The following is an 18,592-nucleotide window of genomic DNA, read 5'->3' as shown; positions in this document are numbered from 1 at the left end:
TTTATAAAATTCTTGGAATATTTATGCAGTAAAAAATCCAATTGTAGCCATAATCGCTATGATAGCGTCGAAGGTAGCCTCGTCCAAATGAATGGATAACATGTTTATTGTGAATGACTTATTCGAGTGGTTTCAATAGAGGCGAAACATTTCACTTTGGCAAAGAAAACGTATTGCAGGGCTGTCTCTTTCAAACTACGAACAAATTGTTTTAAAAACTTTATGCTCGAAATTAAAAGGGGCGAAATATTTCACACTGTGGCAAGAAAAAGCACATGGGCCAGTGATAAGGTCTATCCTAAGTCGATTTCCTCTTAGCTACATATTCACTCGATATTTACATGCATCAATTCTGACAGTAAAAAGTCAGGTTTGACATGCTCTTAACTCGAGCTATTACTCTTGAGTAAAAATTTCATCTCTCACAAACTCTGTCCTCCCCCCCTGGCTTGATAAATATTAGCAATAAATAAAGCAATTATAAAGCAATACCCAAGCGTAGTTAAAGTTACTAATAAGTTATATACGGTATTAAGTGCGGCAAGTTAAAGTCGCTAATAGAAGTAGGTTATTACTATGATAGAAGTATACATTGGAAAAACAATTGAAGCCAATTGTCCCCAACTGTAGTATTAGTATTTACGCCTAAGTGAAATTAAGATGTGTTGCAAATCTAGCTCGCATTTTCATCATGTCATTTCAAAGGTCAGCGCACCAGTCGCTTGTGAAAATGAGTTTTCTCGCGATGTAAAGAACACGTCCCATCGATCAAGATAGAGTTTCAAAGTTTCCTTGTTGAACAGGAATGCCATTCCAATGTACAATCCTTGCGAACAAACGAAAATAACAAACAAATATTCGAACACTTCAACATCGGGAAACAGAACACCAAAGAAAGCAAACAGCCAGGGAAAGCCGACCAACGTCGCAATTTTTACGCAGATGAGAAGATTTGGTTTTCCTTCTTTCTGTTGTAACATTTTCCGGTCTTTGTCATGACGAGATAAACCACGTGCTGTTTGGATAAATCTGAAGATATTATACAGTAGAAGTATAGCCAAGGGTAGCAGGAACAAATACAGCTTAGCATTTGCAGTTCCCATCCAACAGTTTGTTCCATAATCCACTGAGAAGACTTCTGTTTCATCCAAAATGACACAAATTGCGACCACAATGGCAGGAATTAACCACACGAATGCTGAATACGCGATAAATCTCCGCAAAGATTTGTTGACGATTCGTCCAATGAAGGGATTTGATAGCGTGAGACAAGCATGATGTGAAATGACGGACATGGCCAGAAATGATGCTTGCAGAAGATAGTGTCCCACTATGGCGAAAGCTTTACATGTGGTTGTCCCTGTGAAATGAGAGGTACCCACCAGCCATACGAGTTGGGACAGAAACATGGAAAAACTCAAGTTCATCAGATTCAATCCAGGAACTGTCCGCAATTCTTTGAATAATCCATAAGTTAACAGAAGAAGAAACAAACAGATTATCGAAACACTAAAACCACTCGTAGTCAGAATTCGTAACGCATAACTTGTCCGGTTTTTTTTGTATTGTACTTCAGTTTCGTTGAACGTGGTTTTGAATGGCAAACAAATGGCAATTGTCGAGTTTCCTGAGTCTTCAGATGTGACGTTGCTATTTTCTCTGATCAGATAATCTCCGAAATGGAAAGTTTGGTTCGTTGCTTTGTAATAAACTGATAAATTAGGAAAAGTCCTGTATTCGTTTGGAGCTAACGGAACGTAAGATCCTCCCAAACAATCTGACAAGACCAATTTACGACATAATGTAACATTTCCACCTTCTTCTTTAACAATAGTGTAGTCATCCAGTAACAACCTTTCTCCTGTTCCATTCCGGACAAAAGTTCCATTTTCCCTGTCAATGTCGTGTTCATGTGACTTCTCCTCTCCGTAGCACGAGAGCTGTTTTAAAATTAAATTTATTATAGAAACATTGTATCCATCGTAAGCGACCGTAAAATTGCCTGTGGAGTTCAAAAGTTGCAAAAAAGCGATATTTTCGCGAGTGATGTTCAAGTCCGGTTCATTTGGGTTGGCCATTACTAGGCTTTGAAATGGCGTCAGGGTTAACCGAAACGTCGCAACGAAAAAAGTATTGGCTGATATGTATTGCTTATGGAAAGTAACTTCAGAGATTTGATTTGGAAAAAGCAAAAAGCGAGATGTAAATGCAGTTCGTAGCCAATTTCCAAGTGTCGAATTCAGTTTCCAGTCGCTTCTAAGATGTTTTAACCACAGCAGGATAAAAAATTCGTTGGCAAGTTTATTACTGGAAGAAATAACATATCCTTTGCGACAGAACTTCAAGCTTGTATCATAAACGGAACCAGACGGACAGGACTTTGACACGACACTAGTCGTAATAACACGTTCAATCGTCCTCTTCAGCTTGAATACGATCGAAAATCTGTCAGATGCTACGGGCCCGCAATCACCTTTTACGTGCCATACGAACAGGCCAGGATAACCATTACACGACGCACATTCAGGGTTCTTGAAGTATTTATGTTCGCTGCTTGTTACGAGTGCAATAGGACCTTCAATACAACGTTTATAATGTTGATTTGTTGAATTATTACAGTTGTCTATATAATTCATTCCATAACAATACCTCCGTGGTTGATCCATGTGGGGCGAAAATGGTTTAATCGTTCCCCCGTTTTGCAAGATAAACTTTAACTGTTGATTCAGGTCGTAGCCCTCGCGGGGAACAACGTATGTATCAACACGTATATCCCAAGCTGTGAAATTTTCCACGCCATTGCACAAGGCGCAATACTTATTACGGTAAGTGAGGGCATTTGCTCCAACTACGGGAATAAGCTCCTCTACGGGATACGAAAACTCCGATGGGGCGCCCTCACATTTGGCTTTCATCCATTTGGTGTCGTTTACTGGACACTTGGAAATCATCCAAACCCCAGATACTCCATCAAACCAGCACTGCAGACCCAGAGAGGGACTGAATTCCACACATTTCCACGCTGAAACAGGCTCTTTGATATCAGTAGTTTTCGTCGACTCCTGTCGCCCGCATTGCTGTGGGTAATCCCAACAACAATCTGAAAAAATCTTGAAGCAAGCGTGGTCGTGAAAACATGTATTTCCGCCATACACGAACTTTGTCTTATTCCCTGTGCATAACTGGTATCTCAAACTTCGACGAGCTCTGTCTGGGTTAAACCATCCTGATTCCATAGTCTGCTCAAGTGGTTTCGATTCGGGTCGATCAACTGTGTGCTGTGATGTGGCATTGTAAGTGCATATACAGACAACCAAAATGAATAAGCAAGAAAAACACCACAAGATATCTTTCCGAGGTTTCATTATGACCAGCTGATATATAAGATGCGATTCACTAGGAACGTACATGCAGCTTTTGTAGTCGGCTAATGGACACGGCGCTTTTGTGATAGCAATATCTTTGAGCAACATTCAGTGGGGGTAAAATATGGCATATATCCAAATAAATATTTAAAATGCTTAAGATGCTTGCAATGATGACGTATATATCACAAAAATCCGTCATCTCGGATGGCTGGAGCCTTGCACTTAACCGACTACAACATATCATTAGGACTTTAAAAGTCTTTTCCAAACCCAGGCGAAACAGAAAATGATTGAAATTGTCCATTATGCGCCTGAATGGCCTAAAGATGTTTCAAGCCGGAGGCACGATAAGCATCATAATCATGAACGCATTAATATATTTATCTCTTCACTTTAGGCGGGAAAAGCATTTGCTTGTTATAAATTAGATAGTGCCTCTTGGTCGGATGCAGGGAGAATTTCTACAGCTTTTAATGTAACTTCCTAAGAAATTTTCAGAGCTTCCACCATGCTGTTGGTTTTCAAAACCCTTTCATTTCACATAAAAACGGCCAAATCAACGAGTCCATCAATAGTGTTATTATCAATATAACCAGGGAGCAGCATGGCAGCGTCTTCAAACAGCTTAACATCATTTGTTATACCACATTTGATGCTAAGTGTTATTTTCATGTTCATTATCATATGCATGCAATATCTTATTCCAATATGACATGCCAACACGCAGTCGTCATGGATGGATGTGTTTCTTTGAGGTCTTTCAAATTATTTTTGCTTTTCTGTGTTGTTCTTCAATTACATCTCATATTTGCTAAGACTATCAGGGCCGTAACTACAGGGTGTATAAAAAAAAACGCAACCACTTAATATTCTAAAATTCATATTGTTCATAAGCTCAATAGATTTTATGCCCCTGGGATTTTAAAATGGCTTCTAATCGTACAGTTCAACTGCTAATAGTCAAATCAGCTAAACTAATAATGGTGCAGCTAACAACTGAACAACGAGTTTTTATTGTCGTGCATGATAACTTGAATGCTAACTGTCGACCTTGTAAAATAAATTGTAAATAAAATTTTACTCGTTAAATACTTTCAATTCAGCTCGTTGGTTTACGCACCCGACTTTGTTTACCGACGATTGTGCCGCTAGAATATGATTATAAGCTTTCTCGCATTCCAGGGGCCAAACGTCTTTTGTGTTGTAGAACAAAGAGGATATTCATGAATATTAAGTGGTTGCGTTTTTTTTTATACACCCTGTACAGGGTGTCCCAAAAAAAGAAAACTATTGAAATCGCTCATTGTTAAAATTTGAATGTCGTGTGCAAGAATTTTAGCCCGTGGGGATTTAATGCAACTCAGTAAAATGCTAAATGCTTTGTGTTGCTACAGAAAGGGGACATGTCAAAGGTCATGGTGATTGAGATGCACATTTAAATATTGTTAATAAATATTATTTTCGCGTACGAGCAAATTTTACTACGTCATATATGCATGCATAAAAATGCTTATGGCAAACATTTACACACTTGTGGGTCCCAACAGAGTGCTTAGGCATTCAAACTCTAACAATTACATTGTTATGCGTGATTTCAATAGTTTTCGGTTTTTTTGGGACACCCTGTAGAACGATAATTAGGGGGGTGTTTATTCATATTTCAGTTCTGCCCGACGGATTTCTTTTGTAAGTGCAATAGCTCACAATGGAAATCCGTCGGGCAGAACTGAATATATGAATAAACACCCCCCCCCCAATTATCGTTCTAGTTACGGCCCTGAAGACTATAACTATGAATATAATCGAAGATAAGGCTCATGTAAATGGCTGAAGTGTCGTGTACAGTATTATCGCAATTCAACCGCATCATTTAACGTAACAGCTTCGCCTATATCCTCCTCGTTTGTGGTGATATCCACCCAAACAGGGCCGTAGCTAGAAGCTTAATTGCGGGGTGGTGTATATTCATTATTCGTCTTATGCCCGACTGATTTCTTTTGTAGGCTATTGTTCCTACGGTATATAAACATGAATATATAAATGTACACCCCCCAATTAAGCGGTCTAGCTACGGCCCTGCACCCAAACCCGGGTCCAGCAAACCCGAGCCTCCTAAACATAAAGCGAAATCTTTTACAGTGAAATGTAATCAATGTCTCAAGACAGTCCAGAGAAACCATAAGCGACTCAAGTGTGACAATTTTTTTGATTTAGTTCATGCTCGCTGCTCGGGAATTAGTGCATGCTGATTTAGGCAAAACTCTTCGAGCTATTCAACCAAAATCATGGACTTGCAATAACTGTATATTATCCGAACTTACTTTCTTTAAAGTAAAGGATCTTTCTGTTTTGAATTACACTCTTCCTAATCTGGATGATAACCTACAGGATTTGGACCATGATGCGGAAATTCATCTCTACCAGTTGGCTGACCGCCAAAGGCAGTTTGAATATATTCAATGCTCAATATATTCAATGCATAACATCAACATTTGACGAATTGTTGCTTGTAATACGAGATATATGGCTTTGATATTGTAACACGAAGTGAAACTTGGTTAATTAACTCTTTGTCATCTGATCAGATGACCTTTAAAAGTGGTCGGCTCACTTGCATCTTCTGTACGAATACTTGACCGATTTTAATAAAAATTGAATTCACTTTAGGTGGTCTGGGAAAGCATTTGTATCTTATAAATTAGATATAGTGCCTTTTAGTCGGATGCAGGGGGGAAATTCTACAGCTTTTAATGTAACTTCGTAAGAAATTTCCTCCATGCTGTTGGTCTTCAAAACCCTTTCATTTCACATAAAAAACAGCCTAATCAGTGAGTCCATCCGAGTAGCGTTATTATCATGTTCATTATCATATGCATGCAATATCTTATTCCAACATCGAAAAACACGCAAAAGGTTAAGACAAAAAAGATGATTGTATCAGCTGAAAATTGTAAAAAGCCTGTAGTCCATTATTTTAAAAAATTTTCGCCATTTTCCTCACTCCAGGTCACGATTCGATTTAAATATTAGACCGTATGGGCCCTTTTAAATCAACAGCGCATCTGCCCAACAGTTTGTTTGGAAGATTGGATAGAAAGAGAAGCTATTTTAATATTATACCGTATTTACGTCTAGTAAACTATATATATATATATATATATCCCATTGTGTATATAATTCTTCCCAATTAAGTGCGCTCAAGTTTGCTCAAGTACGTCAAGTCAAGTTAGTTATTACTATATGCATGATCGAAGTATATATGGAAAACGTATTAACTAAAGCTATGTCAAATTGTCCCCAACTGTTCCCAGGTGCTGCTCCAGTGTGACCAAGTGCGAAAAGACAAAGTTACTAGTAAGTTAGTTATCACTAATTTGGAATTAAACAATGCAAAACTATTGATTGATATTTACGCCCAAGTGAATCAAGATGTGTTGCAAATCTAGCTCGCATTTTCATCATGTCATTTCAATCGTCAGCGCACCAGTTGCTTCTGAAGATGAATTTTCTCGTGACCTAAAGAACATGTTCCATCGATCAACATACAGTTTCAAAGTCTTCTTGTTGAACAGGAATGCCATTCCAATGTACAATCCTTGTGAACAAACGAAAACAACAAACAAATATTCGAAGGCTTCAACATCGGGAAACAGAACACCAAAGAAAGCAAACAGCCAGGGAAAGCCGACCAACGTCGCAATTTTTGCGCAGATGAGAAGATTTTGTTTTCCTCCTTTCTGTTGCGACATTTTTCTGTCCTGGTTATGACGAGATAAACCACGTGCTGTTTGGATAAATCTGAAGATATTATACAGTAGAAGTATAGCTAGGGGTAACAGAAACAAATATAGCTTTGCGTTTACAGTTTCCATCCAACAGTTTCTTCCATAATCTACTGGGAATACTTCTGTTTCATCCAAAATGACACAAATTGCGACCACAATGGCAGGAATTAACCACACGAATGCTGAATACGCGATAAATCGTCGAAAAGACTTGTTCACGATTCGTCCAATGAAGGGATTTGATAGCGTGAGACAAGTATGATGTGAAATGACGGACATGGCCGGAAATGATGCTTGCAGAAGATAGTGTCCCACTATGGCGAAAGCTTTACATATGGTTGTCCCTGTGAAATGAGAGGTACTCACCAGCCATACGAGTTGGGATAGAAACATGGAAAAACTCAAGTTCATCAGATTCAATCCCGGAACAGTTCTCAACTCTTTAAATAATCCATAAGTTAACAGAAGAAGAATCAAACAGGTTATCGAAACACTGAAACCAATCGTAGTCAGAATTCGCAACGCATAACTTGTCCGGCCTGTTTTGTATTTTACTTCAGTTTTGTTAAACGTGGTTTTGAAAGGCAAACAAATAGCAATTGTCGAGTTTCCTAAGTCTTCAGATGTGACGTTGCTATTTTCTCTGATCAGATAATCTCCGAAATGGAAAGTTCGGTTCATTGCTTTGTAATAAACTGATAAATTAGGAAAAGTCCTGTATTCGTCAGGAGCTAACGGAACGTAAGATCCTCGCAAACAATCTGACAAGACCAATTTACGACATAATGTAACATTACCACCTTCTTCTTTAACAATAGTGTGGTCATCCAGTAATAACCTTTCTCCTGTTTTATTTACAACAAAAGTTCCATTTTCGGTGTCAATGTCGTGTTCATGTGACTTCTCCTCTCCGTAACACGAGAGTTGTTTCGAAACAACGCTTACCACAGAAACATTGTATCCATCCCAAACGACCGTAAACTTGCCTGTGGATTTCAAAATTTGCAAGAAAGCGATATTTTCGCGAGTTGTGTTCAAGTTCCGAACGCTTGGGTTGGCCATTACTAGGCTTTGAAATGGCGTCAAGGTTAACCGAAACGTCGCAACTAAAAATTTGTTTCTAAGATTGAATTGCTTGTGAAAAGTAACTTCGGAGATTTGATTCGGCAGAAGCGAAAAACGTGATGTAAATGCAGTTCGTAACCAATTTTCAAGTGACGAATTCACTTTCCAGCCGTTTTGAGGATGTTTCAACCACAGCAGGATCAAAAATTCACTAGCAAGTCTATTACTGGAAGAGATAGCATATCCTTTACGACAAAACTTTAAGCTTGTATCATACACAGAACCAGACGGACAGGACTTTGACACAACACTAGTCGTAGATACACGTTCACTCGTTCCCCTAAGTTTAAACACAATCGAAAATTTTTCAGACCATTCGGGGCTGCAAACACTACTTACGCTCCGTGTGATCAGTTCAGGACGACCATTACAAGACGCACATTCATGGTTCTTGAAGTTAATGCGTCCGTCGCCTACGACTGCAATAGGTCCTTCAACACAACGTTTATAATATTGATTTGTTGTACTACAGCTATCAATATAATTCTTTCCATAACAAAACCTTCGCGGTTGATTCTCGTGGGGAGAAACGGATCGAATCTTTCCCCCGCTTTGCAAGATGAACTTTAACTGTTGATCCAGGTCATAGCCCTCGGGAGGAACAACGTATGTGTCAACACGTATATCCCAAGCTGTGAAATTTTCTACGCCATTGCACAAGGCGCAGTGCTTATTACGGTAAGTGAGGGAATTCGCCCCAATTACCGGAATAATATCTTCTACGGGATACGAAAACTCCGTTGTGGTGTTCTCACATTTAGCTACTAGCCCGTTTAAGGTGTCGTTTGCTGGACATTTTGTTATCATCCAAACACCGGATACTCCGCCCATTTGACAGTTCCTCTCTGGGAGCGCCAGCAAAGGACCAAAGTCCACACATTTCCACGCTGAAGCAGGCTCTTTGATATCGACAGTTTCGGTCGACTCCTGCCGGCCGCATTGCTGTGGGTAATCCCAACAACAATCTGAAAAAATCTTAAAGCAAGCGTTGTCGTGGAAACATTTTTCTTCCATTTCGTATGCAAACGTTGTTTTATTTCCTGTGCATAGATAATTTTTCGAACTTCGACGAACTCTGCCTGATTTGAACCATCCCAATTCCATAGTCTGCTCAAGTGGTTTGGATTTGAGTCGATCAACTGTGATGCTGTGATGTGGCATTGTGAAGGTGTATACAGATAATCAAAATGAATAAGCGAGCAGACCAATACAAGATATCTTTCGGTCGTTTCATTACGCCTGGCCCAGTTGCTGTACTAGAGCGATTTACTCCGAATGCACTCCTGTTTATGGTCGAGAAGCTGACGCAGCGACACCGCTATCGTGATTACTTGAAGTAATATTCAAGGACCTATATTGTTTGACACATTTAGGCCATTTATCAAATACTTAGAATATTCATACCCACTTAAAAATCCAGCTGTAAAACGTATCTATCGCTATCGAGCGTCTTTCAATAAAGTAGCTTTGTCTAAAGTAATAAAGGCTTTCGTTTGATGATATTATCTCTCCGTGAAATCCATGCGAGGATATGTATTTCGACTGTCTCCCTTGAATATTGTGCGTTACAAAGGCAGAATGATGTAGTCGAGTAATTTTGATTAAAAATGACCGACGAAATATCTCGCTTTTGCCAAGAAAACGCGTGGCCGGCGGCGCTATCTCTTTCGAATTGCCGACAAATTATTTTAACAAATAAATGTTCGAAATTCAATCAGGCGAAGTACTTCACATTGCGGCAGGCAAGAAAGCGCGCATGCGCCTCTGAGACAGGTCCCATGGCTCGATTTCTTCTTTTGGGACAAACTGTTCGCGAATGGTTTTAAAAAAAAGTCAAACTTGAAAGCTCTTGACACAGAACCGTGCAATATTTCGTAAGCAAGGTATTATTCTGGAGTAGAAATGCGGTCTCTCTCAGTGTCTATCCTTTCCCGGCTCGATCAATATTAGCAATAAAGGATTTTAGATAAATATTAGCAATAAAGGGTAAAGACTAGCCAATACGTCGAATTATGGTCGCGTTAAAGACAATTCAAACGATAATGAGACGAAACGAAGTCATCGTCAAACTTAGAGACGTTTTCCATCTCATTAGCTATTACTTCAATTGCATGTGGCTAATATAACAAACAAAACATTACATGTTTTGCAATATTCTTATGTCTGTGTTTAGATTTTTAAAAGACCATCTACAGAAAGGTATAGAAGAAGTCAAGTCATTCTTATATCAATGAAATTCCATTTTGCCACGAAGCAGTTATTTGAGATACGACACCTTTCGTCACCAACTGTCCATAGGCACTTATATAAGATCACATCGTGTGATCAAGCGTTTGATATTGCAATGTTATTTAAGAGGGGGAAATAGGAAACATTTTCCATGTTTCTATATACAGAAACACGCGTGGGAGGTTCGGTATTTTTCCCCGTACAGTTTAAGAAACACGCGTGGGAGTTTTTCTACGTTATTTCGAGTGTAGAATCGAGCAAAATTAAATTATCATACAAAAGACCAACTGATAGACTAAGTATCATGTTGTCAAAAGCGAGACGCGCCACTTGACGCTGACGAAAAACATCAGCGTAGTTCATATTTCACATCACAAGATGATCAATGTACGGTACGTATAAACGCACTTGCCCTGAAAATCTCACCGAGCTATCTTGTGTTTGTACCCTAAGTTTTCTTTAAATGATTAAGTTTATTTATTTCTCTATTTGATGTCAGCTCACAGCGACTAGGTTTTTCCGCTGAGTGGACCCTAAAAAGTCCTTCTAGGTTGGCCCGGCTGACAATTTAATAAAATCCAATCCAGAACATAAAACTTATTAAATTATCAAAAAATAATTGATCGAAAAAGATCAAAAGGCGAAAAATTATCATTGAGAAGAAATGCATGTTCATGGAATCATAAAAAACAATACGATTCATCTGACGCTAATGGACAAGATCCATGCGTTAAACTATGTATATTTCAGATTTTTAATATCATAAGACGAATATGCATTCTACGGTATAATGCTAGTTTAAGGGATGTCAGAACAGGGGAACGTAGCAGGGGCAGCTGCCCCCTTGCCTTTGATTAGCAGCCGCAAGGGGGGGGGGGCAAGGTGCCACAAGGGAGCATCAAGAATTTTCTTCTAGAAATTCTAACAATCTTCTAGTAAAAAAACCCCAAAACAACGAGATTATCTGGGAAAGAGAAAACACGAAGATACGATATTTGGCAAACATTCTTTATTATTATTATCTTTATTATTACAGGAGTGCGCTTTCCCCCAAACCTTCCTCCCTTTACGCTCGCATCGTTCCGGTGCCCCTGTTAATTTCCTTTCCCTTTTTTTATTAACATTGTTATGATACTAATGGTCGTGCTGTTTAACTATTGAAATGTCAAAGAATTGAATTCAACAAACTGCCTGGAAAGACAGAAAATGTGTTTTTAACCTTCAGGTTTTGGCAACCTCGTCTGCGAGATCTGTCTTCTGCTGTTGTAATTAGAAACGCTGACGTTTTTCAAACGGGTGTTATAAAGATTCAGAGTTTTCTGGTTGAAGAGGAAGGCCATTGCAATGTACAATCCTTGTAAACCACAGCAAAAGATGGTTACGTATTCAAACGCCACTTCACCTGGAAACAGCATGCCAAAGAACGAGGACACCCAGGGAACACCGACCAGCGTTGCAAGTTTTGCGCAGATGAGAAGATTTTTTCGACCCGATTTTGGTCGCGAGGTATTTCCGACCTTGTTACGACTAAATAAACCACGCGCTGATTGGATTAAGTTGTAGGTATTATGAAAGAGCAGTATAGCCAAGGGTAGTAGAAACAAATACAGCTTGCCATTTGCCGTTCCCATCCAACAGTTTGTTCCATATTTCACTGGCAAAATATTTGTTTGATCCAAAACGAGGGAAAAGGCGACCAATATTGCAGGAGTTACCCACACCAACGTCGAACACGCGATGAACCTTCGCCAAGACTTGTTGGCAATCCTTCCAACCAAAGGCTTTGCTAGAGTGAGATGGGTGTGATGTGAAATGACGGACATTGCAACGAAAGATGCTTCGAGAAGATAGTGCTCCATTACTGCTAAAGTTTTACATGCTTCTGTCCCCTCAAAAAAAGAAATGCCCACCAGCCATACGAGTTGTGACAGCATCAGTGAAAAACTTAAGTTCATCAGATTCAATCCTGGAACTGTTCGTAATTCTTTGAATAATCCATAAGTTATCAGAAGAAAAGCCAAACAGATTATCGAAACACTAAAACCAATTTTTGTCAGAATTTTTGGTAAAATTATTTCATTCTTGTAAATGGAGGTTTTGGTCGACAAACAAACAGCAATTGTCGAGTCTTTTTTTTGTTTGCATGAACTTTCCCTGATCAAATATTCTCCGAAAGAGAATTTTCTTTTCATTGATTTGTGATAGACCGATAAATTTGGAAAAGTAACGTAATCGTTTGGAGGTATCGTCTCATAAACTCCTTCGGTGCATTTTGACAAGACCAATTTACGACATAATGTAACATTTCCACCTACTTCTTTAACAATAGTGTAGTAACAATCCAGTAACAATCTTTCTCCTGTTTTATTCCGGACAAAAGTTCCATTTTCCCTGTCAATGTCGTCTTCATGTGACTTCTCCTCTCCGTAGCACGAGAGCTGTTTTGAAATTAAATTTATTACAGAAACATTGTACCCATCCCTAACCAATGTATAATTGCCGGTGAAGTTCAATAGTTGCAAGAAAACGATATTTTCGCGAGTGATGTTCAAATTCGGTTCGTTCGTGTTGGCCATTACTAGGCTTTGAAATGGCGTTAAGGTTAACTTAAAGCTCGCAACAGAAAAGGTGTTCGCTTTGTATTGCTGCTTATTGAAAGTCACTTCTGAAATTTGATTTGGTAGAAGCGAAAAATGAGAGGTGAATGCTTTTTGAAACCAATTTTCAAACGTAGAATTCATTTTCCAGCTGCCTCTGGGATGTCTCAACCACAACAAGATCACGAAACTATCGGCGAGTTTATCATTGGAAGAAATGGCATATCCTTTGCGACAAAACTTCAAGCTGGCATCAAGATGTTCTGAGCTTCGACGTTCTCCGCTAAATTTAGATACACGATCCGTCGACCCAGTGTGGATGATCACGTTTGTAACCACAAAAAGTAGGCACAAATAAACGTTATACATGGTAGCGCCCGATGTCGGTAGCTAGGTATTAATTTCACTGCCGACGTTTGTCTGAGACAACGCCAGTAACGTTTGACGTTTCAACGTTTGATGTTCTTCACTAACTTGTCGGTTTTAGGAATCGTTGTTATTGCCAGAAAGCACTACATCGTTGATTGTTAATTTGTCTTCAACAGCACGATACCGCGCGCTTCTCTTTCTACTGAGCGAAGCGACGTTTACGCTAGAGTGAATATCACAGGATTACGTTGCCATCACAACAAGCTTTATTTTGCCAAAAAAACACGTAAAGAATGAATATGTAAATAACCCCGATAGCCGATGCACAAAATTTTGATCACGCAATCAATAAAATAGTCAAAGTGTCCAACCTCTTTCGTTTTAAAAGACATCGCTCGGCAGAAAATAGACAAAAAACATAACCTAAACTATTCAATTGTGGCAGAACGCGTCGGTCCAAACAGGAGCTTAACATTGGGAATTGTCATGAGACTCATGACAGACAAGCAGGTAACACCTTTTTTTAAAAAAACTTTAAAAATTCGTTTTTATCAACTGAACTAAATATAGTGGCAAACGTTTCAACGTAACATTGTTTGACAAAGACATCGTTAAGATAGTTAGAGAATTTTTCGCACAGATGTTTTCAGACAGGTGATAACCGATGACGCGGGTTGTCGCTCAAACATGAAGTGAAATTTAACTTTAGGAAATTGGCATTATGGCAATACAACCACTTAGGATCACATCAAATATCGGCAAAAACTAACTACTCGACGCCTGGACCTGATAGCCTGCACGAGGAGAGCGAGTGTGACCGCCAAAGATGATCATAATCACTCGTTTAAACGAAATTCAACTGCACGTGCAGGGCCATATTACGGTTATGCATATTTCATAAGCAAACACACACACGTACAGGCAAGTCTATATTTATTTTTGAGTCACGATCTGTGAGTCTTTGTGCGCATGGTTACCTAAGTATAGGACATATAAACAAAGGGAAAGTACCAGCCTGCTTTGCGTGCACTGCTATCCCGCAAATTAGGCCTTTTATAGTTGTTGTATTAGGCTTATAAATTTAGGTCGAATATAAACTAATGTTTCGGAACCCGAGAAATAAACTTTGATAGTTGCATTATTTTTTAAATGATTATATATTTAATTAATTCAATGCGTTGTGTGATTATTTTCTTCCTCTTTTTTATTCCGTTCGACTTATACATCTTTGGAAGTGATAAGTTAAAAATGTTTTTCATTTTGATTAAATTTCAGGCGGACAGCGGAAGGTAGCTACAGCGCAATATTGATATATCGAGCTAAGCAGGCAAGCAAAGGCAATGGCAATACCGACAAACTCGAGTGTCATAGAGGGCGACAGAGTAAACAATTCAATATGTTCTAGTTCGTCCAGCTGCCTTTAAACTTTTCCCTTCGCACTTTGCAAAGATCTAAGAGTGGCAGCTACCCCTTCCCCAGAAAAATAGAAAAGTTCAGTAAATTCTTATCGAAATTAAAACCATGCTCTTAAGACTTGACCTCTCCACTCAACAAAATTTTATGTACGCACGTCTATGGCATAATTTGCACTATATCTTAAACCCAAGCCCGGCCTGAAGCGGTGAAGCGAGCGCCTTTGATAATTTTACGTCTGTTTCAAACGTCTTGCTTTTGATGTGCCATTTCAGTTGCGCATAACAAGTATTGTGTTTGAAACGAATAAGTACGACCACATTATCTATAAGCGGGCCGGTCAATTAGGCTCGACTGGAACAGGTGCATCTAATGCCATAAGTTGAGCACGACAGGAAGTTGTCTCAAACCTGTCATATGCTAAAACTGAGATAAAACTATTTTTATTTTAATTCCTGTTATACCTCTCCTCTAATGTAAGAGAGATCAAATATTGAGTTAGGCGTTCAACTTGTTGTTGAACGTCTAACTGATCCAAATTAGCGAAATTTCTCCGATTCGTACAGGCTCATATTTTTAGCGGGTGACTTATGTAAAATTAAGATCAGCGGCTGAAGAACTGAGCCGGCTATACTGAAGGAAAAATGACCAGCGTGAGAAGTTTTGAGAAGTGGCAGTTTAATACGGTCGGTAAGCTACAGATGCACTAAGACAAAAGAGGCGCTTAATCAAGGGTGGCGTTTAATCAAGGGAAGGCGCTTAATCAAGGGTGGCGTTTAATCAAAGGAAGGCGCTTAATCGAGAGCGACGCTGAGTCTAAGTAACATATGAATATGAATAAACTATTTCGTACCTAGTAAGAATAGATCCTCCACGGGAGCGATTAAATCTTCTTTCAGAACCTTCGCTTTCATACTGCGGTAAGTACCATCGTTACTTGGTCCCGTGCGCTCGATTGACACGATATGATCGAAACGAGGTTCCTTCGCCCTTCCATTTGGGTACAAAAACTGCAGAGCTGCGGTTTTCCGATCATTTTCGCGTTCATAGACAACAAAAGGGACATCTTTCTTCAAAATCTTCAACTGCAAACACTTCTGGATGATTTTACAAAGTAGAGCTTCGTTGCGTTTATCGATTATAAAACTAACCTTTTTGCCCAGAGCACTCAGGGCTTTGGCAATATCAATCGCGCCTGGCAAGCCGTCCGTCTCTTCCGCTACTGCCTCGTCACCGAAAACGGGAAAACCAAATGTAATGCCCACCGAAGACGACTGATATAAGCTCAGCAAGCTTTTCAAAAGATCCCCTTTCACGTTTATATCTTCGATTCCTCGTTTTCCAATATCGTACAGCAGCAATTGTTCCAATTCGGTTATCTTGTTTTTGGCGATTTGGGAGAGGACGGAGAACTTTTCACGGTTCTCGGAAATCTCAACAACGCAAGGCGCGTGTTCCTTGTAAGGCGATGGATGCGATTCCTGGAACGAGGCCGTGGTTTCGTCACAGATAAACATGTGACCGGGTGCATGGCAAAAACATTCTGGTAAACCTAAGCAAATAAACCAATTAAAACAGAAATTAAACCCTTTTTAGACCCGCATATCTACGGTATAATTAAATTTTGCACTATGATTTGAACTCATTCGTTAGTAAGACGGCCTCAGCCATTATTAAGCGACAATAGCAACCAAATTTTCCCTTAGTCTTTATTGCCACTATTATAAAAATATTCAATTTTTAAACACACCCAAAAACTCTGTGCCTGCGGTTTATCAGCATGCAACATGTTGTGCTGCCATTATTGTTTACACTTGTTAACAACATTGAAAAATATTGTTGAAAATGAATCAGATGTAACAATATTGTTCAATGTTGATAACAACTCTGAACAATGTGGGCAGCACAACATTGTTCCATTCTGTTCATATCAATATTGCATCAACCTGAGCGTTTTCAGGCGTGAATCTTGCTTGGTTCCCAAAGATACAGACAAGCACTTCATGTAAGCATTATTCAAGACACACATGGCAAAGTGGCATAGCATAATAATGAGAACAATGATTCAACCCAACAGCAACCCCAAGATGAAAACATTGTCATAGTAATCATAGTTATATCCACATGTAAACTAGGATGAATTAACAGCAGATCTCAATAAATTTTAAATTATTAATGCAACAGTAGCAATTGATTAGTGAATTGTTACACCATCCCTGCTGGGCAATTTTACTAATCAGTAACAGGAATTGAACCAAATATGCCTGTATTCACTTTAGTAATGCAATATGCATTTGGGCAGAATTTTTGAGCCCCTGGAGAAATCAGAAACCCACCTTGATAGATCAATACACCCATGCCTTCACCTACCTGCAGACTCAATTGCTTTACTTCCTGTAAAACCACAAGCAAAGAACACTGGTACCTCATTCTCTGCTATGGCAGTCAGGTCGCCAAGGTCTATCTTTTGCAGATCATTGATCCCTATGTCTGTCGGAGAACCAATGTGCACAGGTGCCCCATGAGAAGAATCTAAAACATATGTTGCCTCAAACAAGGCCTGCAAGAGCTCTTTTGGAACTGATCTCATCGACACCACCATGTTTGTTGAAAATGGACCGGATGGATTACATGGTATGTTTGAAATATACATTGATACATTTTTGTTTGTCAATGGTAACTTGACGTTAGCTTTATCCAAAGCATCCTCCATACCAAAGCTACAGCCTAAATAAAATGTCACCATGTCCTTCCAATCATGTGATGATTTGATTTCTGTCAATTCTTTGTAAAATTTGCCACCTTTAATATGCCAGTACTTTCCAAGTTGTGTTCTAAAGAAAATTCTAATTAGGTGTGGCTGGAGGAGGGATAGAAGGGGATATTAATTGATAAGCAATGGGGGGCACATATGTGCATAGGAAGATAATGGTTATAATGGCTTTTACAAACTTCACAAACTTTAAGTGTTTAAACAAGAGGTACTTGGAGACTTGGGGCCGGTTGTTCAAAAGAAGGTTAAATTTAACCCTGGGTTAGTCTGAAATACAATGATCAGCTAAGATGCCTGATACAATGGCATCCGAAACAAATATTTTCATTACGATGTTTCAATTTGCACGGTTGCATATATCCAATTATTTATCATGTATTGCATTGAAGCGAAGATAAATAAATCAATACATTAGCTGAAACAGAACGAAGTCAAACTTACATAATCCTTAGCTGTCCGAAACTGTTCGTAAAACCTTTCAAAAGTGTATAATTCATAAAGAATTGTACGGGTTTACGTGTTTTCGCTCCTTATTCATACATTTTGAATCGAAGTTAATCCAGGATTAAAAAGTTAAACCACCTAGCTAGCAGGGTTATTATTTTATTAATTTTAACTCAGGATTAACGCTAAGCGGGCTTTTAATGGAAATCAACTAAGAAAAAATTAACCCTGGTTTAAACCCAGGGTTAGCGTTAACCCGCTTTTAAACAACCGGCCCTTGGAGTTCAGCCGGACCCCAAAATGTACTAAATGACCGTTAGTCTAGTTTTTAGAGTTTAAGTCGAATTAAATCAAAATTAAACACAGCCCTAACCTTTACCCCAACTCTAACCCTAACTCAAAAAAACTTGGGTTAAAAAGTGGGGAAGAAAGTGGCGAAGTTGAGATGTTGAGGGCTAACACATCCTTTGAAATCAAAATTGAACAACG

General features: G+C 39.0%; 1 protein-coding gene across 2 annotated transcripts in view; it reads right to left on the bottom strand.

Moving 5' to 3' along the window:
* Nucleotides 1-18,592, bottom strand: part of LOC114520257 (D-glutamate cyclase, mitochondrial-like) — a 46,454-nt gene that overhangs the window by 24,231 nt on the left and 3,631 nt on the right. The window contains exons 1-3 of one of the 2 annotated variants that reach the window (XM_028540491.1): nt 18,101-18,180; nt 17,257-17,720; nt 15,740-16,438 (exon numbers count right to left, since the gene is read on the bottom strand). In XM_028540491.1, coding sequence (XP_028396292.1) covers nt 15,740-16,438; nt 17,257-17,720; nt 18,101-18,156 — 1,219 coding nt within the window. In that variant the 5' untranslated portion in view covers nt 18,157-18,180. Of the gene's footprint in view, nt 1-15,739; nt 16,439-17,256; nt 17,721-18,100; nt 18,181-18,592 lie in introns of those variants that run through there. The other variant, XM_028540490.1, reaches the window with a different exon arrangement.

Source organism: Dendronephthya gigantea, unplaced genomic scaffold (assembly GCF_004324835.1).
Source record: "Dendronephthya gigantea isolate DGI-Jeju-01 unplaced genomic scaffold, DenGig_1.0 000015F, whole genome shotgun sequence".
In the NCBI taxonomy this organism is placed as follows: domain Eukaryota; kingdom Metazoa; phylum Cnidaria; class Anthozoa; order Malacalcyonacea; family Nephtheidae; genus Dendronephthya; species Dendronephthya gigantea.
The sequence above is the reverse complement of the archived record's forward strand: the minus strand, read 5'-3'. Positions and strand labels throughout refer to the sequence as shown.